The following is a 24,414-nucleotide window of genomic DNA, read 5'->3' as shown; positions in this document are numbered from 1 at the left end:
TTGAAAGATAGATAAGTGCGAATAGACTTAAACTCTATTTTGCAGAGCCTGGGGTAGACACAGAAAAGAATTTCCAAAGAGAGAGAAAGTCCCTTTAGGAAACAATCATGGCATCTCCATGACTGTCTTTTAAAGTAGGTTAATGGATTAAGTAACTGGGCCTATAAGGGATTCTCCTGTGACGCCTTTACAGTCTGTAATTCTTAGTAACTGGAATGAAAGTAGTATACATAATTAATTGATCTATTTTGAAATAAAGAGGTTATTTTGGGCAGCCTGGGTGGCTCAGCGGTTTAGCGCCGCCTTTGGCCCAGGGCCTGAACCTGGAGACCCAGGATCGAGTCCCACATCCGGCTCCCTGTGTGGAGCCTGCTTCTCCTTCTGCCTGTGTCTCTGCTTCTCTCTTTCTGTGTCTCTCATGAATAAATAAATAAAATCTTTTTAAAAGAGTGGTTACGTTAAGACAGAATAACAAAAGACTCATAGAACAGGGGTAAAGGAGTCCAGGAATATTTGATTTTTGATGATGAGCCCAACGGCTGTGGCTACTGCTATAAACTCCCTATGCTGGGCCAAGGTTCTGAGCTCAGTGCTCACAGGCCAGTATGTAATTTCCACAATTCCATGAGGCTGACACTTTATCTTTATTTTACAGAGAAAAATGTTGTCAGACTGTCTGCCTTTCTAAGCTTATCAAGATCAGAGTCCTCACCTGGGGCCATGGACGCTCTCAGCAACCTCAGCCTTCCTCTTAGCCCCCTTTCCCCCTTCCTCTTCCCCTCCCCTGCCTGCAGTAAGCATCCTTCCTCATTCTTAGTAAGCTCATGCTTTCTGTAAGGACTTTGCTCTTGCTGTCCTCTTTGTGTGATGCTTTTTGGGGGCTTCGTCTCCTGCTCCTTTCGGGTCACCTCCTGGGGCGTGTAAGTATCACCCCCCCCCCAGAGCTTTCTGTACCCACTAATACCCCCCTTCATCCCTGGTAATTTTCCTTGCTCTGAAGTCAGCTTTGTCTGGTATTAATACAGTTAGTCCAGCTTTCTACTTATCTGTGTTAGTGTGGGATATCTTTCTCCATCCCTCTACTTTTAATCTGTGCTTTTATAATTTAAAGTATTGGTTTCTCAGGATGTGTGGGTGGCTCAGTGGTTAAGCAGCTAGCTGCCTTCCGCTCAGGGCATACCTGGGGTCCTGGGATAGAGTCCCACATTGGGCTGCCTCGAGGAGCCTGGTTCTCTCTCTGTGTCTCTGCCTTTTTCTGTGTCTCTCATGAATAAATAAATAATATCTTTAAAAAAATAAAGTAGGTTTCTCACAGACAACATACAGTTGGTTGTTTTTATTTTTTAATCCACTGACAGTCTTTTTTCTTTTAATTGGTGTATTTAGACTGTTGACATGTAATGTAATGACTGATATAGTTAGATTACGATCCATCAGGTCTGTTAGTAGATTTCACTTGTTCCTCTTGTCCCTTCCTATTCTTTTCCTGCTTTCTCTGATTTTCTTTTTTTTTTTTTGTGAGAGAGCGCATGCATAAGTGAGGAAGGCGGACGGAGGGAGAGAAAGAGAGAATCTTAAGCAGGTTCCCTCCTGCCTGACATGGAGTGCAATCTCAAAACACAAGATCATGATCTGAGTTGAAACCAAGAGTGGGACACTTAACTTACTGTGCCACCCAGGTACCCCGTGCCTTCTAATTTTAATTGAGCATTTATATAATTCCAGTTTTTCTCTTTTCTTAGCATATTCATAACTTTTAATTTATTTTTTTACTTTTTTTAATGACTGTTCTTGAGTTTGACATATACATTTGTAACTAATCCAAGTCCTCTTTCAAACAGCACTATTCCACTCCACAGGTAGTACAAGTACCTTACAATAGGGTATTGTCAATTCTTTAATTCCATCCTCATAACATTGCTGTCATTCATTATTTATCCAATCATTGAATACATGGTTGCTATTATTATTTGGAACAAACTGTTATCTGTTAGATCAATTAGGAATAAGAAAAATTAAAGATTCCATTTACCTTATTTCTTCTCTAAAACTTTTCCTTTTAAAAGTAGATTTGTGTTTCTGATCTATATCATTTTCCTTCTTTTTGATGAATTTATTTTAACATTTCTTGCAAGGCAGCTCTACTGGCCACAAATTTCCTAAGTTTTATTTGTCTGAAAAAATATTTTTTTCCTTCACTTTTGAAGGATACAGAATTCTATGTTGGTTTCTCTCTCTTACCACTTTAATCAAATTGCTTCTTGCTTCTATGATTTCTGAAGAGAAGTCAACGGTAATACCTATCCTTGCTCCTCTATAGTTACTATAAAACTCTGGTTTCTTTCAAGATTTTTCCCTTTGTTTTTGATTTTTGGTAGTGTCTTAATCTGTTTGGGCTGCTATAACAATGTATCATACATTGGGTAGCTTATAACAACAGAAATTTATTTCTAACAGTTCTGGAGGCTGGGAAGTCCAAGATTAAGATGTCAGGAAACCTGATACCTTGTGAGAGCTTGCTACCTGGTTCTAGATGGCTGTTTCTGTGCCCTCACTTGGAGGAAGTGGTCAAGGGAGTGCTCTGGGCTCTCTTTTATAACTAATTTCTGAGGGCTTTACCCTGATGACCTAATCATCTCCCAAAGGCCCTATCTCCAAATACCATCATACTGGGGTTATGTTTCAAAAAATAAATTCTGGGGACAGGGGCACCAACATTCAGTTTATAACACATAGTTTGAATGTAATATATCTAGGTATAGATATTTTAGAATTTATCCTACTTGGTATTTTCTATGCTTCCTGGAGTTACAGTTTGGTATCTGTCATTAATTTGAGAAATTCTCATGTATATTAAAATTACATATTAAAAATACATAACATACTTAATTATAATTTCAAGTATTTCTTTTATTCCTTTCTTTTCCTCTTAGTATTGCCATTAGGTGTGTATTATACCTTTTACAACTGTCCCATAGGTCTTAAATGTTTTGTTCATGTTTTTCATCCTTTTTTCCATTTGCATTTCATAGGTATTACCGTTGACTTCTCTTCAGAAATCACAGAAATCAGGTTTCTACTGATTTATCTTCAAGCTCATAGTTCCTTTCCCCAGTTGTCCAGCTGATTGATGAGTTCATCAAAGGTATGCTTCATTTCTGTTTGAAATTTCTAGTGTTTTTTATTTCTAGCATTTCCTTTTAATTCTTTTTTTAAAAAAATATTTTATTCATTTATTCATGAGAGACACAGAGAGAGAGGTAGAAACATAGGCAGAGGGAGTAGGTTCCATGCAGGAAGCCCGATGTGGGACTCAATCCTCGGATCCAGGATCACACCCTGAGTGGAAGGCAGACGCTCAACTGCCAAGCCACCCAGGCGTCCCATCCTTTTAATTCTTTCTTGGGAGTTTGCATCTCTCTGCTACACTAGTCATCTCTTCTTGCATGCTGTCCACACTCTTTCTATTGTAACCCTTAACATGTTAATCATAGTTATTTTAAATTCCTGATAATATAATAAGATAATTTCAAAATCTCTGCCAAATCTGGGTCTGATTCTGATGTTTGTTCTGTCTCTTCAAGCTGGTTGTTTTTTGTTTGTTTGTTTGTTTTTACCTTTAGTATGCCTTGTAGTTTTTTGTTGAAAGCTGAACATAATATACCACATAAAAGGAACTGAAGTCAATAGGCCTTTAGTGTGAGGCTTTATGTGTGTCTCTCTTGGAGTTAGGCTGTGCTTATTTTCTGATTCCCATGTTTTTGTCTACCTTGTTGTCTCTCTTAAATAAGGTCTTAGATATGTAGTTCTTTCAGTTGTTACTTTACAAAAGTCCTTTTGATATAGTGATATGGCATGGGAGAGAAATTCCACAGACCTATGATCTGATCTATGATCAGGTCTCAGTGTTTCAGTGAGCCTGGATCTCTAGGCTGTGACCTTCATAAGTGCTTCTTAGTTTTGTTTTTCTGTGTCCTCCCACTTTCCCTTTAGGTGAGAACAGCAAAGCTAGAGGGAGCTTAAGTTGGGTGCTTCCTCTTCCACTAGGTAACAGCTCTGGTAAAACACTTCCTCTTGAGGATAGGGCTGGTTAAGAACAGAATGCTCCAGGTTTATCTCAAAATGGCTTCTTTCCCCACCCTCTGCTGAAGCACGAGGGTTCCTCCTGCCCCATCCTCCTTGTGAGAAAGTGGTAGGGCTCCTTGAGGGAAAACACACAAAAGTATGTGTGTGTGGGGGTCTCCCAAAGACCAGGCCCCTCTTGACTCTAACTCTCAGATTTGTGTACAGGGAGCCTCCAGCAATTGATCAACTACTGTTGACATTTTCCTACCTTGTTATTGGTTCCCAGGGGTTTCTGTTCCTGGGCTTCTACTATGGCAAGTTATGATTCTGTTATCCGTCTGTCTCTTCTGTTTGGGGGGTGGCAATTTTCTTTTTAACTTTAAGTCTCTGATGGCTCAAAGAAGAGCTGCTGATTCTCAGTTTGTTCAGCTTTTCATGTCATTAGGATGGTGGTGATGACTTCTAAGCTCCCTACATGCTGTACTAGAAACAAGGATTCCCCTTACCTGAATTAAAGCAGCTTCATTCTTGTCCATCCTATCACTCTGTTTTATTTTCTTTATAACACCAAAGCTCCTATCTGAAAGTCTCTAGTTCAACCATTTATTTACTTACTAGTTGGCTGTCTCCCTTAGTAAAACTCCCTTAGTAAAAACCAGGAGTATGAGACCACAGGTCCTTGCCACAATATCTGGCATGAAGCAGCCTCAATAGATGCATTGCTTGAATGACTGAGAGAAGGCCTCTGGCTCCCAAGGCTCTGACCACAGGACACTAACCAAATCTGTTGTCCCCCTGCACATTTCTAGAATAAAACCTGTCATGATGGTCTGTCTTTTCGCTTCATGGAGATGCCTGAAAGGCCAGGATGAAAGGGTTAACAGTGTGGTCCTAGGGCCCTGAGCAGGCTTCTGGTGCTACACCTTTTAATTCGTTTGATGTGTTTGAAAAAAGGTTCCACAGTTAAAACACAGAAACATAAAACCTGCAAAGACTGACTAAACCTATTTTGAGATTAGCACCTAGAACACAGAGGAATAGTTAGACAAGGAGCAAAGAAGGATGAAACTGTTACTTTTACTAATTATGAAAAATAATGAGCATCTCCCCCTTATGACAGTACTCCTGGCGTCGGGGTAGAGAGGAATATCAAGGAGCTATTCATAGTCTAAAGTTATTCAGAGTTGCCTAATCTAGGCAACAATGACAACCAACAAATAAGAAAGAATAACCCCTTCTTCCTATCTTAAAATAGTAAGCGCATTTCTTCCTATGACTTACCCTAAAAGCAGTCCATAATCAGTGAGATGAGCTACTTCTAAGTACACATGAAGAAAATCAGACAACAAAACCTCCACAACAACAAACAACAACCTAATGGATTTCAAGTAACACAAAGTATACCTTTCAGGAGAAATTCTCAGTGGTGGACAGTGGGCCTTGTTTCCTTCTCACAGAGGAATTCTGTGTGCTTCTGACACCCTGATGGAACAATCAGGAGAACACACCCTGTCTCTTGGCCAGAAGGCCCTTCCTACTGAGGCAGCTCAGAGGTAGAGGATGAGAACGGTCCTGATTTCTAACACAAAGCGAGCTCTACCATTTGCCACTCAGTGTACATTTACACAGGCTGGCTCTGACTGCCAAGGGAGGGAGGATAAGGCGAAAAAGAGAGAATGATCTATATATCAAAGGCCAACTGAAAAAAAAAGGAAAACAATGTCAACTTTTGAGGCAAATCAATGGAGAAAGAATTCTCAATAGCCAAATTGTTGTAAAGGATAAAACGGGAGCTTGGAGTTAATAATAGGCTATAGATTTTTTTTTCCATCTGTATTGGAGCTTATCTTATAAATAAATGTTCTTTATTATTCTTTGGCAACTGCTTGTAGGTGACTCAGTCTTTCAAAAACTGGACAAAAGAAATAATATAAATCCCTTGTATCCAGGGAATTCCTTTAATTAGGAGTGGCAATGAATTAGAGAAGAAATTTGTTTTTGATATAACATCTGCAGATGACAGTTGCCTTTCACAAAGTTCTTAATGTCATTCCTTTACTAAAAAAAACCTCCAATAACAATAATAGTAAATTCCCAAAACAATATATCTCGGCAATACATTTTTGATAACATATTTTTTGGGTACCTGGCTGGCCAGTCAGTAAAGCATGTGATGACTGATCTCAGGGTTTTAGGTTCAAGCTCCATGTAGGGTGTAGAGATTACTTAAAAAAATAAAATCTTAAAAAAAAATAATGCCTTTTAGTAAATTCTGGTTATTCAGTATTTTTGATTATCTTTTAGAATAAATGATTCTTCACATATTCAAAAGTTAACAATTTACTTTCCCTGAGAATTTCCCAGAATATTTTAAAGGATATGCCTTAATCTGAAAAAGGTTATTTGGTTGGGGTCGAGATAAATAGGTAAGAAAATAACATATATGAAATAAAAAGAAATTTCCATAACCACACTGAGGTCAAACATACTCCACATATAATGAAGCCACACTAGTAGAAGATTTCCTTTCAAACACAGCTGCCAATACTGGCTACTCTTTGCCTTACATGGGCAAATGCTTTTGTGATTTCTGGTACATCAGCCTTAACCAGCATTTCTGGGCACTGGCTCCAGGTGAAGCTCCTGGGCTAGTGGGCACACACACACACACACACACACATACACACACACTCACACACTGACACACTTGCAGTAGTTGCTGAGGCTGCAAGGGAGACAAATACCACCTTGACAGCAACCTGGTGAGTTGGGGTGGCTTAGGGAGGAAAGGAGGGGCATCTAGGAACAGGAGAGTCAAACAGGCCATTGTCTTAAAGGGGCACTTAGAATTCCTGAAAAGGACAGCAGAGGACTTAGGCCCCAACCCGAATGCTACACCTGAGGAAATAAAAGTCCAAAGAAATTAAGAGACACCCATACCCACTGTGGCAGCACAGTGGTGTCCTGCCTTCTATCCTAGCATTCTTTCCTGCCTGCACTTCTCAGAAATGACTGAATCATCCATTTTTCTCCCAAGCCCATATCTACCACGGCCAAGTAAGGAGAGTCTGGAGGATATTAACATGTCTTTCACTTATAAAACTGACATTCTGGTGGAGGTGACAAGGAGGACTCTTAGCTTCTCTTGTCTTTACTGCACCCAGTCAAGGCTGCTTCAGCATATCTGCCCTGCTGGACGGTCGGTCACTAATGTGCCTGCAGGTAAACACGACAGAAACACTAAAGCCTACCTTCACAAATTCATAAAAGCAAATATTCTAATCCCCCAGATTGTTTTTAGTTGCTGAAAAAAGAAAAGCAACATGGCAATATGGAAGCTTTATGAACCCCTTTTCTACAGAACTGGGCATTTAAACAAACCGTTTCAAGCACTCATGTTCTGCTCTATATGCAAGTCTTCCCTGACTACTGACTTAGTAATAAAAGTAGAAATAAAAAATCCCTAGCAATCTGACAATAGCACATTTCTTTTCCATGACCAAAGACTGTCAATATTTACAGGGACGAACTTACTTTTGAAAATAATTTCACAATGAAATCATGTCACTGAACACACTAATATTTATTTTATACAAAGGTCAATAAAAACCTCAAGAAGTGAGCAGATGCTCTCAGACGTGAGGGTTTTCTGTGCTCACACAGCAAACCCACATTTCTTCAACATACCATTTCGCAAATGCTGTGTATTATTAAGAGGAGGCGGACTCTGCCAGGCACATGATTTGTATATTTAAGGGAGGTGTATGGAATGAGAAAGCGAAATATGTTAAATTTCAAAGGACTTGGAAGCAATGCTGCCTGGGAGCTTGTATTACAAATAGCCCTACATTATTACATACGCTATTAATGAGGCGGAGTGAATGAAAGTACAATTTGAATATGCATGACTCTATCCAATGAGCAGGACTTTTGTGTACTGATGAGGTTTTCCCCCCCCCTCCTAAAAAAGGATTAAAATTATTCTCAGAGAAGTATGGCTGCCCAGAGACCAGTAAAATAAATGTACTTAGACCAGAGTCATACTATATTCAGATGAAATATACAGGTGCTAAAAGAATGCTTTTGACTCTACCTATAATTCACAAAACTTGTGCATAATCCTCTCCTCCTCCAAAAGAATATTCCCCAGCTTCAAGCAGCTGTGTCACTACAGTTTCTAAGCAAAAATAATGATTTTAGTGGAGATCCCTAAAAGTAGGCAAGGTTAAATAAACCTTTTGAGTGCAAAGCCTTTACTTCCACAGTGAGGAGCACTAGTTAAAAGACTGGGGAATGGGTAAATTATTGGACCAAATGGCTGAGAATTAATCTCTGCTGACTAGCTGTAATCTAACGAGGCGTCTGTGTCCCAGGGAGCCCGCAGCATGTCCCTGGCGGTATGTGCAGTGTGTCGAGTCTGCGTGGCACCCTTTGTCCTCGCTCACAGGCGGCCTTTCCCCTCATTGTCCATAATATCCTCATGCATCTGGGACGCGTGGAATGCATTCATACTAACAGACTTACCATTGTTTTCTCTCAGAAGCTTTGTTGAGCAAAGACTGCATCACGGTTACTGATAATTATATTGCTTAATTAATCAAGACAAAAAAAATTTGCAAATCATTGCCTGGTTGCCAAGCAGGGAGATAAAAAATGACAACAATACAAGCTGAAGCAATATAACAAAAGTAACAGCTATCTGATCAGAAATTCTTATATAATGAAGCTATTAATGCTAAATCGGTTAATGTTAACATTGCTCCAGGTGTCTCTACTTAGATGCAAACAAAAAGGCTAACATTATGGATATAAAAGGCCAAATGTTGCCATGGATTCTGTAACCTGATAGAGAGGACAGCCTTTTCATTTGATTAGGGAATGCAATTTAAATACCAGGGACTGAAGCCAAACAAACAGACTTTCCCTCCACAAGCCTCTTGCATTCACCCTGGGGTCAGTGGTTGGTGAACAAAAGGTCAGCCACACTTGCCCTGGAAATGTCTGGATTAATTTTATTACATTGTAATGGTTTGTACTTTAAATGTGGGGATAACACTAAATTTCCAGTTGGCCATTATTCTCTTCTTCCCTTTAGGCTTTTTGAATTGAAATATTAAGACAGCGATTTGCTCAATTCATCTATCAAAATTTATGACCAAATTTATAAAACTTACATACATTTTCTAAAGAAATTTTGAAAAGGTATGTTAATACTTGTTTAATGCGTTAAAAGTGTAATATCTTTTAAAAAATCATTTTTTAAGAAAGTTAGAAGTGTCACTTTTCACACTGTGAACTAAAATACCTTTCATGTTCTTTACTCATTACAAAAAATAAAGGTGACATTTTTAGGATGGTAAGTGACATTTTAGAGGGCCATGTTGAAAATGAACTAATAAAGCCAGTTAATCCATACTAAATATTAAAGAACCACATTTTGCAGATTTGGAAGCTATAGGGCACTAAATCTGTTGGTTGTCTAACATCAACATTTTCAGCTTAATTCTTAAAATTAGTGTTCTTCCTGGACAAACACAAATGTTATTAACACTCAAAGCCATTTTCTTACACGGGTGAAAACTCTACACATGCACAAAGACATGAATCAAAGATAACGCAAATATTTAGTATAAAGAACTTGTGGCTTCATCACTCCACTCCCTAAAAAGAAAAGAGGGTTCCCTTTATGTCAGGCTTCTCACCAGCCAGAGTGGGGCTTTTCTCAATTCAGGAGGTGACCCACGCTATGCCTAGTCTGAGAAATGGCTCATTATTTATTCTATTTGCATGGTAGTGACTGTAACCAAAAAGGTACTAGTAAGAGTAATATAACAACACAACAATTACCACTTAAATGGCTTTTATTCTGAGCCAGCCACTGTTGGCTGAAAGTGCCTTTCACTTCTTAGCTCATTTAATCTGCAGGACTTTAACACTTTAGATTTTGTTATAAATCCCAGGAAATCTCGGTTATCTATTATTATTATTATTATTTTAAAGCTCAAAAATAGAGAGTATTTAGAATAGTAACTTTTAGCTCCTTTGAGAGAGTAATTTGGAATGAAAATGAAAATTACACTTAATATCAACCCAGAGCACAAAGTCATTTTCTTGAGGAGTGACTTAACTATGCTACACATTTAATTAAAAACTTAGAAACAAACCCTCCTATTAATAATTCCAACACAAAAACAAGTCACTATATAAAGCACTGCTGAAATACCACTAAAGACATGGCAAGGATCAAAACCGTAGCCATAGCCAATGTAGTACATGGCACAGAACCACTGGATTGTTCCAGCCATTTCCATGATCAATACCAACTGATGTGGCTGCACTGATTCTGTGGCAAGGTGCTTCAATTGTTAAAAATCACCACATGGGCAGGCTGTGCTGCAGAGGCCTAGCCTTCTTCACGGCCATGCCCGCAATCCTTCAGGATTGACCCCTATTAGCGGCAGTCGGAGGCTCAGTGAGCACTGCCTGTCTGTCACGCAAGGTCAAATTCTATACCCACAGCCATCCACAAAATGCTAGATGTGACACAGGGTTCATTCAACTCTTATTATTATTAATCCATGTGTTCCAAATTTGAAATTACCATTTAAAAAAATTAAATTTAAATTCAAAACATTTATAATACCATTAATGTCTTCACACTATAATTTCCAAAGAGTCTTGTAATACAAATACAGAATTCTGTACTCTTGAGGAAAGATACTCTGAAAATCCCAATTCATACTGAATTTCCATATAGCAGGTGTAATTCAGATACATGTGAGACATGCACCAGTTGGAAAAAAGTCCCCTTTAACATATTTATAACATCGTTTTTCAAAAACAGTTAATCATATGGCAAATGCTATATGTCAGGGCGTACCTAACAGGTGAAAACGTACCTCAGGTTTCTTTGTGATTGCGATAAAGAACATGTGATTCTTCACTGGGTAAATAATGATTGAAACGTCTCCAAAGGCGGTCGGGATAATGCCCCTGCGGTAATCCCTGGAGTGTTCAGACCAGACGATGTGGACCTCGTCGTTCCCCAAGTGACGGAGCTGCAATGGCCAATTGGCTCTTTATTAATCAGAGTGATAACAGCAGTTTATGAGGGGTCGTGGCTTACAAATTGAATTATAATACTCAGAGGCAAAAATATTTCACTACTAGAAAAAGGTATGATACCACTGTCTTCTATGAGGATTTAAAAGACACAAGCACATGAAAACACTGCTCACTTTCTATGAAATACACGGGCACTGAGATGATGCATATAAACATGGCAGGTACATTATGGCGGGAAGGGGTCAAGACCTTTTCAAGAATTTTTTTAAATTAAATTTTACTCTTGTATTAAAGCCTTTTGCTTTATATTGCTGAGCATGTCTCCAAACAATTAACGAGTGACATTAGCCTTTTATTCCATATTACAATAGGGCTTCATAAGACTCTTTAATTCAATGGTTATTAAGAAAAAAATATGAATATGAGACCAAATGTTACTTACCAAATGTATAAACACTAGATTTGTGACAAAGCTTTAAGAAAAAGTGTGTATTAAATTACCTTTGTCTAAGAAATAATATTACATAAATTTAATAAGAACACTTGATTAGCATTCAGAGAGTGCCTTACTAAATATAAAGGATATTCACATGGATCGTTTCCTTTAATCTTTCCACTAACTCTTAGGCAGATGACATCATCTTTGTGTTATCTGACAGGGAGGAGATGGGTCTCAGGAAGACAAAGGCACCACCTGACCAAGGTGTGAAATCAGTGAGTAGCAGAGTGGGTATGGAGATCTGGGCTGGGGCCTCTAACTCTGTGCCATTTCTCCTGCTCATGGCCATCTAAGTCATCCCCAAAAGCCAACTGTACTGTCACAGCTCAAATAGGGTAGCCCATTGTTTTGGTCATTTTATTGATAAAGAGGCCATAAAGTCCAAAACCAAGTCAGAGACCTCAGCGGGTCTGCGGAGGGCTTAGCATGCCTCCAAGGAAGAGACTCTTTGAGACTTCCTCCCGGTCTGAGCTTTTCAGATGCAAGAACACTCTTGCTGAAGGTCCTGCATACCAACTGAACATCCTGAGCTATAGAAATCCACACATGAAATTGTCTGGTAAGCCTGAAAGTGTGGCTAAAAGAAAGTAGGTTACAAACATTAAAATGTTGGCCAAAATTGAAGTCCTACAACCATAAAAGCTGACTGGAGAAGGCCCTTTAACACCTACTGAAAATCTGAGGTCTGGTTCTCTCCCATGCTTGAGAAGAATGCCACCATGAAAAATAATTTCTTACTTCTCATCTTATTTAATAGATGAGCCCTAAAAATGACTAAATTCAGATGCACTGTTAATAAAATATGTTGTACCAAAGGTAATGTGGTTTTATATTAAAATACAGAAAAAAAGGATTTTTTGAATATCATGTATTTAAAACATGTTAGCATAAATAAAATTTTCTTTACAGACTATTTGACCACAAAAGAAAAATCTGAGGGGACCCCAACATGGCCTCCTTTCCATTTACAAGGTTACAAAGGAATTTGGTTTGCTGCAATGCTTTCCTATTCTTCACTCTTTCATGCTTCTGGGAATGACTGTGTAAGTCTATTTTTTTAAATGGCTTATATTGGTACCCTTGTACTATAGTGAAGTGCATGTGCAGTTGCAGGTAACCCCTACAGTAGGAGGCACACAATTCACCCATGTCTGAACTTGGGCTCTGGGATAAAGGCAACTCTGTGTGTTGAGCACAAGTCATATGATCCAGAACAATTTAATGGTGTCTACAACATTCTCAATGTAAAATTACCCAGTATATCTCTTTTCTTCTTTTTTCTCTGTCACATAAAAAGGCTAAAAGGGTAGCAGGGAAAAGGTATAGCCAAGAAGCCATTACTATCCATAAATAGTTAAAGGAAAGACACCAAGTTCTTACAGCAATACTGCATGAATGTCTCTATATTTCTCTATTTCCACCTCTCTTTCTTTTCTCTTTTCTTTTTTAATAAAACATGCCAGGCTCTCTCAACACACTCCTAAAATTCAATCGTTTTGGAGTAAAAACATGGTAGTCAGCATTATCAGCAACACAATGAAGGCAGGTTTTCAAGGGAAACAGGAATTATATCAAATTTAAACTTTTGGGGGGGAATTTAGGCCAACAGAAGATAATTGTGACAGTGGGGATACTGTCATCCTGTAAAGAGGGGCAAACTTCCAGGTGGTTTTGTTGTGCTCTTTGATAAGCCAGCACAAAAGTCGCAATGGGAACAATACACCTACTAAACACCCTACAAATGTGGTAGCCCACCTAATGCTAGCACCGTAAAACCTGTGAGGCTCCTTTCAATCTAGAAGTGTAAGTTGCTTAAGGCATTAGCTCTGAGGTAATACAGTGATTACTGAAATTTTGCAGTCACTCTCTCTTTTCTCAATTAGGTTCCTCAATTATATAATCCAAATAAGTTTCTTCTAATTCTGTTTGGACTGTGTTCTCAGAACCGCAGCAAGGGAGAACAGTATCCCACTGACAGACCCATCCCCCCAGTGTGGCATTTCTGTAATTAAGGAAAAGCTATTTCTGTGTGGTGATGATATAATATTCATCATCTCAAAGCTGCTTTCAATGTCATGTGCTCCAGATCTCTGGACAAGTCACAGTTTAATTAGCTAACTCTCAAAACTAAGAGCTAAGGCCACGGGACCCACTGACTGGTAGATCTGGAGCAAAGAGCAGAAACATGCCCTCTTCTACCTCAGACAAGAACCCAAGCCAGTGAAACAAGTAAAGCTAACTCAGCCAAGATGTCCACCATGTCAGAACATGAAGGAATACTCTGGAAACTTCACTGTGTTGCTCAGTTTAAAAGGGGATTTCATTACAAAGATGTCATTTTGTAAGTTCTGGAGAATTCTGAATAGAGGTTCCCAAATTGAAATCCACCAGTGAGTTTGTTGTGTGCGCACAAGTCAAGCTGGTATGACTCATGTATAATGTGGGAGAGACTGATGAATCTCGTCCTGGGATGGAGCTGTCATTCATGCCAGCAATTGCTTCAGTTGCACAACAGGCTCCAGAATGTGCGGATGCCTAACAGGCTCGGAACAAATGCTTGGTTCTTCAGTCTTAAGAAATCAACCCCATGTCCTGCCACTTCTCATCCTGACAGAGTTTTAAAGTTCCTCCGCCCGGGCCATTCTGCCTGCTGCTGCCAGGCGGCATGCACTGGTGACACTGGTCATGGTACACACCTAATAGGCTGACCTCCTTTCTCGACTAATTGCATTACATCGCCAGCTGGCTCCAGAAGGAGTCGTCTGTTTGATTGAAGAATTCCTGCTCCTCAGTGGGCCCGGCTGCTACTTTTACTAAGTAACAGTCAGGCCTGACATCCCCATTGTTCAGCTGACAGTGTGCCCATCCTAAAATCTAAGTTTTATTTGTAAATTAACCAAGAAACTTCCTGCCAGAACAGTGCTGCCTGGAGACTGATAATGTGGGCCTTTCATCCCTTTTCACTTGTACTGTATCACTGCCAATTTGTTTTTTATGCGGCTGGCCAGCCTGAGGCTATAAAAGCCTTGTAAGACATAAGTGCAATTATAGTCCTGGAGTCAAATGAATTGGACAAATCCAATAGCACAGCTCTGTCCCCACTCTGCAAACCCCTACAGCAGTTAGATTAGCTGTGAAAAATCTAATCTAGCTAGAGCTAACAAATTTCTGCAGTGAAGGATCAAGAGTTCAGTATGGGGTTGCAACCGGATTGCAGAATTGAAAAAGTACCCCCATGACAGGGGCAGAAGAGAGCATGAATCACTTTAGAATTTTGCAGCTCATTTTTAAGCTGTTAGGGACAATTTAGTTAGAATAAGACAAGGAACTGTGGGCTGCTGTTACTGTGACTGATTTTTAGTCTGGCTGTGAGACATCCTGATAAAGAGAGTTTGTCACTAATGATGCTAAATCTCAGAGCTTCAAAAGGTATCAGCTGAATTTTGATTATTACAGTAGGGAATCTTTCAACCAAGCGAAGCCTTGCAACATTATTTATAGCAAGGCGTTTTAACAAGAAAACATGATGTCTTTTCTCAAAAAAGAAAAAAAAGAAGAGAAAGAGAAAAAAATAAAAGAATCCTACCTAGGAAATAATTTTTAAAAAATATTTTAAATAAACCTATTAACAAAATAGTTCTTGGTCATAAAAAAAATCATACAATATGGCAACACATTTGTGGATTAGCAGCAATTTATGATGTACTACAAATAAAGAGGATGTCAAAGCCTTCCCTAAGGTCTTAGTAATCTGAAAGAGAGCAGGGTCCCCTTCAGTAAGAATGTTGCCACCAGGGTGGCCACCAAAATCTAAGACATGGAGGCAGCTCCTCTATGGCCATCATGCTTTGCACAACCCAGACACTTAGTCACTGTGAAAGCTGTCTGTGATTGTGCCATGACCCAAGTTCTGAGATCTTATGGACACCACTGCCTACAATATAGGTGGTCTAGACATCTGGGGCTGCAGTGATGATAAAGCAAAACTGCAGAGAAAAGAGATGAGGTGGTAAGAGCAGGGTCTACTGGCCAGTACCAGTCACCCTCTCATAGGGCAGGTAAGAAAAGATTCAATTAGACCGTGGGCAATGACAAGGGCTGACATTAGCGATCTTACACCAGGCACCATGCTAAGCAGTTTCACGGGCATTATCCATTTACTTCACAACAACCCTGGGACATAGGCTATTTTTAATTTCATTTAGTAGATGGGGAAGTTGAGGCATGGGCCAGTAACTGGATATACAGTTGAGCCCAGGTTCTGCCTGTCTCCAGACTTTGGCTATAACCACCATACTGGATCCTTCAATGGCAGCCTTAGCTCCTAAATGAGCTATTTTCCCACCCATTCAGGTGCTGTCTGCACTTGTCTTGCATCCTTATAGAAAGAGAGTGGGTGTGAGGTAGGGATTCCAGCCTACCCACCACCAAGCTAGTTGCAGTTGTTCCTTTCATCTGGAGTCAGATTTCTAGGCTTCCTTCCCAGACTAAAATTCTTCTTCTGTTAAGGTGCTCATCACCTCTAAGAGGATCACCTGAGGTGAACATCCTGTAGGCTAGAGGTTAAAGGCCGTTCCCCTGGGGAGGTCCTCAGAGGTGAAGGAGGTTTCCTCTGGATTCTAGAGAAAATTGCCTCCAGGGCCCAAGTTGGAAGAGAAACAAGGTTAGTACCAAATGTGGGACCCCTAGGCAGGAGCTCACCTGCACCTGTCATTCTCATAGATATTGCCCAACTGCCCCCAGCAAGCCTGAGAGATGCCTGCTTTCTCAGCTCTCTGTCAGTACATGGTCCTTGCATGTTACGACCTTTGCCAACTGAGAGGTCAACAATGTTATTTTCTGTCAGTTAACAGTCAGGTGAGGGAAGATCCAAAATTAATAACTATGAAGACCCTTCCTTTTCCTAAATCTTAATCTCAGGATTTAAGGCTTAAATGATCTGATTGCTTTTTCATTTCCTTCTTTGTCTAGTTTGTGCCAAGCTAGATATTTCAGATTAACTACAACTGTAGCTTGAGAAGAACTACACTGAAGTTGCATCCAGAGGAAATCAGTCTTGGTGCATGTTATGCCAAGGCCTTTGGTCTGGACTATGAGAGCCCCACCTACAAACAATGGCAGCTTAGGATGGTCCTCAGAGGGGCTGCTTACCTTTTTGGTGAGTGAATCATCTGAGTCTGATGGCATCCGAGTTGAAACATGGAAAATCACTTCCACAGTCGAGGTAGCATAGTAAGGGGCAGTCTGCCCTGTGCTGCCGTTGCGCTGAAGTCCACCCATGAACCCGCAGTGGGTTGAGAGATCCACCTGATGCAGGCAACAAAGAGGAACGAGTGAGGGTCAAGCCTGAATTGTCCTCATTCACCAAGCAGGAATGTCTGTTTTTTAAGAAAATCTATTTTCATTTTATAGCTTTATAGCTTTCTGATAACAAACAAATGTAATACTAAGTTAGATAAAATTGAAACATCAAAGAAACATTAACATGAAAGTGCTCCAAAATCTTATCAACTTAAGAAAACCACCATCACAAATGTACTGCTTATTTTCTAGTTTTTTTCCATCCTATATGTATGTATATATGTGTTTATATGTTTACATGTGTGTATTTATGTGTATTTATGTACACACATACAGAGTTTCCCTACTAACAGATTTATGGGATTATCTGCTTTCCCAAACACTGCTATGTGGTCAAACCATAAGGAGCATTCAAAGGAATGTTTTGGTAGAATGTTGTATTAAAGGGTACAGATGGTTTAAAATTTATTTATTTATTTATTTATTTATTTATTTATTTTTTATTTATTTATTATTTATGATAGTCACAGAGAGAGAGAGAGAGAGAGAGAGAGAGAGAGGCAGAGACACAGGCAGAGGGAGAAGCAGGCTCCATGCACTGGGAGCCCGATGTGGGATTCGATCCTGGGTCTCCAGGATCGCGCCCTAGGCCAAAGGCAGGCGCCAAACCGCTACGCCACCCAGGGATCCCGATGGTTTAAAATTTAACGGCCATTGCTAACTATCATTCAAAGGAGTTGTTCTGATTTACACCACTAATATAAGTTGGAATTACTCTTTTTCAAGCTATGGTGTGAATGCTCACTTGTTAGTGCCAAGGACCCTTTTTTTTTAATTTAATTTTTCATTTTTTTTCAGTAAAAGCACCTGTTGTAGCATAATCCAAAAAAAGCAATAGAAGAATCTCTTTTGTGCCAAATACAATCAATATATACACTAAATTAATGTTCGAGTCTTTTCTTAAAACTCTAGTTAGGAATGTGTGGCTTAAAAAGAATATTAGTTAAATGATTAAATATATTCTACAGCAAATAATAAGTCACTTTATTAGTAATAAGGATAATTTATTGGAGTACAGGAACTCTTTTAGACTATAATTTACTTGACATTTTATAAAGTACATGGTCTTTTTTTTTTATTAAAATATTTGATTTTTTTAAAAATTTATTTATGATAGTCACAGAGAGAGAGAGAGAGGCAGAGACATAGGCAGAGGGAGAAGCAGGCTCCATGCACCAGGAGACCGACGTGGGATTCGATCCGGGGTCTCCAGGATCGTGCCCTGGGCCAAAGGCAGGTGCTAAACCGCTGCACCACCCAGGGATCCCAAGCACATGGTCTTGACCTTGATATAGGCTTCTCCTGTCCCTATCTCCATATTAGTTTCCTTGCTTAACATTTAACTATCAGAGATAAGTCTTATTTATGCCCCCAGAGAGTTTCCCACAGCACAGATAACCAGGAAACCAAAACAAAAGTAAGGAAAAGTAAGAAAATGACTTCAGATATGCTGATTTCCATTATAACTACTCTGAGTTCTTTTAGATTCTGAAAATATATTTTCCTTTAGGTTTATGTTCTTAGAGACAGATGGGTGTGCGTGTGTGCACGTGTGTGTATAAATGTATATGTCCACCTGTCAAAGTATCATTTAGTAGAGAAAAAGCACACTCTTTCAATATCAGTCACTCTGGGGTCTCCCTTAGGGAAACAGGTTGGCTGCTAAACCATCATGGCTACTCTGTTCTATTTTCACGACAATTTGTGACTTCATCCAGCTCTTTTTTCATGTTTTCACTCACCATGTCACTGATTTATTTTCTAATCTTCATATGATAGCCAAAGCCAATGCCTCTCTGCCCATATTTATCTTCTCATACCACAAACTGTCTATGGCTGAATAAGCCAATCTGATTATTTGGTACAGATAAAAAGCAAATGAAATAATACTAAAGGGAAAGTTATAGGAAACAAAAGTTTATGTATGAAGTACTGAAAAACAACTAATAGAAGATGTCAAACTTAATACATTCACTAACTCCAGGATGTTATCTATACTAGATTTGAATGTGAAAGCTTATATAATTGATGTCCAGTTTACATATATATCCTTAAATAGTGCTGGTCAATAAACAGCTCCTAAATGAAATTAATTACCTCCCATCCAAGTCCGGCAACAAAGTCTTCATATGCTTGGCTTCCTCTTTCATTGGAAAGGATTGAACACTTGTCTTCTTGACCTTCAGCAATGTAAAACACTGCAATTTTGTGCGTTTCACGACTATAAATTTTTAAATTTAAAGAAGTTAGAAGTCTAATATTTAAAATTTTATTTCACTACAACCACTAGCATGACTCCTGATACAGAGCTTACATTTATGGAGAATTTACTAGGTAAGGGTCGGTCACTGTTCCGAGGAGGTTTGACTCACAGTCTTATTTACTCCCTGCAAATACTCTAAAGAGACAAGTAATTATCATCACCTCCCTCATAGAGGTGGTTGAAATAAGGAACGGAAAATTAAACAAAAAGCACCCATAGCAAGCAGGAGACCAGAAATTGAAGCAGGGCAGTCTGGTTCTTGAGATCACTCTTTCAGACATGTGCTATATTTAACAGCATGTTAGAACACACTCTCCATTTTTGGTGCAAAAAAGTATGTGAAAGCACTTCACACAGATAACAACTGAGACTAGATCTATGTGACTGCCTATATTTTACTTAACGCACTTTGAGATAAGGATATTGGATAGCTCCCTGACTAGAACTGTAGAATGTGCCAACACTTTATAAGAAACAGAAGCTTCTTCCCAGCAGAACACAATAGGTACTTTCTTTGTGGAGAAATCTACCCACTCTGTGCTCCAACTAATCTGAGGTAACTTAGTAGGGTGGACAGATGTCCAGGGAAACCTCTTAGGCCATATAAACACTTCACCCACTTCCTCCATGATGGATTTTGGGCATTTTGCTATTAAATCAAGTAACTGTGATGTGTAATTTGAGGAAAGGAGTCCTGCCTTTTGGCCTTTTGTAAAAGGCAAAAGGTACTTGACATATAGCAGCTGCTCAGTTAAATCTCTGTTAACCAGAGACCCAATGCTATTATATAAATATTTTAATGACCAATTTCTAAAAATTATACCCTACAGTGTAAAGTGTCAAAATCACTAGACTTTTACCCAGAAGTTTGGTGATTGTTTAGAGATGGAGACACTGTGCTAATTCAGAGCTTCCATTAAGAACTACTCATTCCATGGCCCCATCACCCAAGAGTTTTTACTCTGGTCTCTATTTTCTAAAATTTCGGATTACCACCTTCATAGCAGTTCCATCTTTATTATTATTTTTGCATTGCATTATGAAAAACCTCATAGGAAAAACAATCAAGTGCTCAAACAATACAGAAATGTTACTATTGTCTTAATTGTTCAACATCTCAACAGTATAATCTGATTAGACATCTACTGGTGGAATATGGATTCCATATTTTAACATATTTGTTTTTTTGTGTGTTTTTTTTCTTTAAATATTTTATTTATTTATTCATCAGAGACACACACACACACAGAGAGAAGCAGAGACACAGGCAGAGGGAGAAGCAGACTCCATGCAAGGAGCCTGATGTGGGACTCGATCCTGGATCTCCAGGATCACGCCCTGGGCTGAAGGTGCGCTAAACCGGGGGTGCTCTATTTTAACATATTTGTAAATATTTCCTTCTGCAGGAGTTATGTTTCTATTTAATAAGCAGAATGAAATGAAATTCAACTAAAAAGGTAATAAAAATTAATCAAGGAGGAGAGTACTCTCCTTCTATTTACCTACGTAGCCTATTCATTCCCCCTATAGATTACGTAAGAGAAATGCACTTAAGAGGAAAATTAGAAAATATAGAAAGAGAAGAATAAAAAATTAACTTACATTCCTTGCTTTTATGTTGAAATTGCAACTGTTATCATTTTTGGATGCGTTTTCAAATACCATCGTGAGAAGCTACTATATCCTGTTTTACAATTGATCATTTTTACTTAAAATATTTGTGAACACTTTTTTATTGTGTATTTTTATTGTGTAAAAATGCATCACACAAAAGTCACCATTTAAACCATTTTTGAGTGGGATCATTTTTATTTTTTTTATTTTTTATTATTTTTTTTTAAACTTTTTTTTAAAAAATTTTTTATGATAGTCACACAGAGAGAGAGAGAGAGAGAGAGAGAGAGAGAGAGGCAGAGACACAGGCAGAGGGAGAAGCAGGCTCCATGCACCGGGAGCCCGACGTGGGATTCGATCCCGGATCTCCAGGATTGTGCCCTGGGCCAAAGGTAGGCGCCAAACCGCTGCGCCACCCAGGGATCCCCATTTTTATGTCATATACTTGTATGACAAAGCTATTAATAGTTGTGTAACATTCTAGTATATGAATACACCTTATTCCAAATCCTCGTCATCACACATTTAAGTTGCTTCCAGTTTTAAATTCAGTGTGCTTTATCTTTGATATGTCCTTAGAATACATTCATAGGAAAAGAATGTTAATCATTGCTCATTTTTAAGGGTTTTGATAAGTACTATTCTGCTGCTTCTAGAGAAGGTGGACATCCTGAATGCCCTGACTGGTATGGTATAAGCACACAGTTGAGGGTACCTCTCTTAAGGGGAACAGTTTGCTGGGAGAAGAGGGAAGTTTTGTGGTGATGGGTTCCAGGGACTGATGCTCTAGAGTAGAGATCTTGTGCTCTCAGACTTTCAGAAAGCCTGTCCTCATGCAGCATGGAGCCCTGAAACTGCCACACCATTTATTCCCTGAATAAATGACTGACAGGCAGGAAACACTGGCAGTCTAGAATCTGAATAGTTTATTCTAAGAGCCTCTAATTTGGATGCTAGGATGATGACAGTGTCCGCAACCTATGACCTGAAAGACTGTCTCTTTCAACAAAAGGAAGAAAAGTATAGTCACTCAATTTCTTTCTGCAGCTCTTTCTGCATATTCAAAAGTCCTCGGCATGTGATTATTCTCTATTTTACACATTCATAAATATATCAAGACCATCTCAGGTCTATCTGAAACATTTTTGTTGACTCTCCTCAAAGTCCAAGCTTTTTATATTTTAGCTGCTCACAGGTCCTTGAGTCCTCATTAACTCAACATGGGAGCATAAGAGCTAAGCCCCAGTGACTGCCTGACTAATGTAGGTGTGAGGAAAGGTGACCTTTAGCTGTAAACATTCATCAAATTTCACATCCTCCAAAATGTTAGCACCACAGAGAGCCTGCTAAGATCAGACGCTGTGTCTGGTCTTATTAGAGCCAGGCTTTTGAGATGATAATTAGCAACAGCACTTCATATCCATAAGCTGCACCACCAATGCATGAAGGAGCAGGTAACTCAGGAACACATGCGCATAAAATCAACAATTTCCTCTTCCTCATTAGAATGCATTTTTCTTTCTTATAAGGAATAGACTAGAATAGCTCAGTTTCCTTGTGCTGTCACATTAAAAAGCCAAACAAAGAAAAAACATGATTTTAACTTTCACCTTACCATGTGGTGACAAGAGGTATTAATATTTAAAAGAGCCCACTGTGATTTGCATGTATGTTCATCATACTTTTTACATCTTCCCTATCTTCACAGTATAGAGATGAGAGTTGCAAGACAGTCTCTACTTTTCCTAAAAACATGGTAGGCAGGAACTATACCTTAACAGCAGGGAGATAAAGTGGTATCAGAAATAAATAGAGCCACTGTAACTAAAAGTTGAGGACAAAGTATGTTCCTACCTGTTCAGTGACCAATACATGGGACAGTCCAATACCTAGAGTCCCCAACCCATTTCCATTTTTTCCCCAAAAAGAACCTCAAAAACAACCTTTATAATAAAGTAAGTTGATATATTTTTTATTTTTTTTTAAATTTTTATTTATTTATGATAGTCACCGAGAGAGAGAGAGAGAGAGAGAGAGAGAGAGAGAGGCAGAGACACAGGCAGAGGGAGAAGCAGGCTCCATGCACCGGGAGCCCGATGTGGGATTCGATCCCAGGTCTCCAGGATCGCGCCCTGGGCCAAAGGCAGGCGCCAAACCGCTGCGCCACCCAGGGATCCCTTGATATTTTTTTTAAGATATTAAGAAGATGCTATATCCAGGAGTTGGGGTTTTAAGCGAAGGTTAATCAAGGGACAGAAGATTGGCTGATCAGCTCTCCAAAGCCATATTTTACAGCAACAGCACCCCAGGGAGCTCATTCAATTGTACCTCATGCAACTAAAGTGCATTAACACTCAACAAATTGGCCACAATTACAAGACACCAATGTATTCACTTAATTCTAAGAAGCATGGAATAATTCAGCATAAGCTTGAAAAGCCAAGTTTGGAACCCAAGTGACTGCTTGTTTAATACTGGAGGACAAGACGGAGAGAGAAGTAAACCCCTGAGTCCTTCACAAGAAACCCCTCGCAGAGTCTCCACAGTGAATTTGGTCTCTATTCCTCTAGAGACAAAGCAGCATAATAACAATTGGGAAACTGAATATGGTGAAGGGCGATGTGAAGAATAATGGCTTCAGGTTTTTCATCTGTAATGAGCTATCTAATGATATTCCTGCAGAGAATTAAAGGAGGACAAAAAGCTATTTTTTAGAAAATGAGCTTTTTAAAAACTAAGATTAAAGAAGCAGTTGATTCATGACTTTTAAGCACCTGTTTTGTACCAAGCACTACACTTACTGTTGCCTGAGATGGTGTTGGAAGCACACATTTCCCCACATCAAAAACTGGTCATGAGTTTATCTTTAGAATTGCTTCTAAGACTGTACAGAAAAGGGGCAGAGCTGAGATTTTACCAGCTTTGAGAATAAGGCTCACTACCAGGGAGTTACTAACTGAAATGCACTGGTTTTAAGCTTGCCAATGTTGCAGAGCAGGGACTACAGCCAGTGCACGGGCACACAGCACGGGCTATGAAGTCAAACTCACTTGGTTTGAACAACATGATTACGTGTGAACACAGGTAGGCTGTTTGAGCTAGGTAAGCCTCTAATCCTCCCTAGAGAAAGAGGTGGCTGCAGAAATTAAATGAGAATGAATGTCCACTGGCTGCCAAATGAAAAGGTCCTCAACCACAGACACAGATTAGGTGGAGGCAATTACCTCTTCTATTAGCATAGCAAGCATGTATGGTTATCTTCAAGGATAAAAATACTAAAAGTATGGCATGTGCAGATCTCACCAGATTCTAGTTACAGAATGACCTTTGGGTGACTCTGTAAGTGGACTCATTCCCGCAGCTCTGTCATCCAAGAACACACAATGACAGACAGGAAGGAAGTGATCTAATATACTTTCACATACCACTGACGTGAGTCCAGATTTTTTAGCTCTCTCAATAGTTTTGAATTTTTCTTCAAAAGATGGAAATTCTTTCTATAAAAAAAAGAGATGGAAGAAAAGCTGAATAACCACAGACCAATAGT

At 39.2% G+C, this 24,414-nt stretch overlaps 1 protein-coding gene across 10 annotated transcripts in view; it reads right to left on the bottom strand.

Moving 5' to 3' along the window:
- The window catches only part of RALGAPA2 (Ral GTPase activating protein catalytic subunit alpha 2), a 321,681-nt gene that overhangs the window by 87,858 nt on the left and 209,409 nt on the right, over positions 1 to 24,414 (bottom strand). For 9 of the 10 annotated variants that reach the window (XR_013364745.1, XR_013364747.1, XR_013364741.1 and 6 more), the window contains 4 exons: positions 24,293 to 24,364; positions 19,088 to 19,211; positions 16,781 to 16,936; positions 10,965 to 11,123 (listed from right to left, as the gene is read on the bottom strand). Coding sequence is in view for 2 of the 10 variants with exons in the window: in XM_077871986.1 (XP_077728112.1) it covers positions 10,965 to 11,123; positions 16,781 to 16,936; positions 19,088 to 19,211; positions 24,293 to 24,364 (511 nt within the window). In the remaining 8 variants the exon portion in view is untranslated. Of the gene's footprint in view, positions 1 to 10,964; positions 11,124 to 16,780; positions 16,937 to 19,085; positions 19,212 to 22,482; positions 22,641 to 24,292; positions 24,365 to 24,414 lie in introns of those variants that run through there. The other variant, XR_013364748.1, reaches the window with a different exon arrangement.

The sequence above is a fragment of the Canis aureus genome, chromosome 26, assembly GCF_053574225.1.
Source record: "Canis aureus isolate CA01 chromosome 26, VMU_Caureus_v.1.0, whole genome shotgun sequence".
NCBI classification, from domain to species: Eukaryota; Metazoa; Chordata; class Mammalia; order Carnivora; family Canidae; genus Canis; species Canis aureus.
This window is presented reverse-complemented; position numbering and strand designations above follow the sequence as displayed.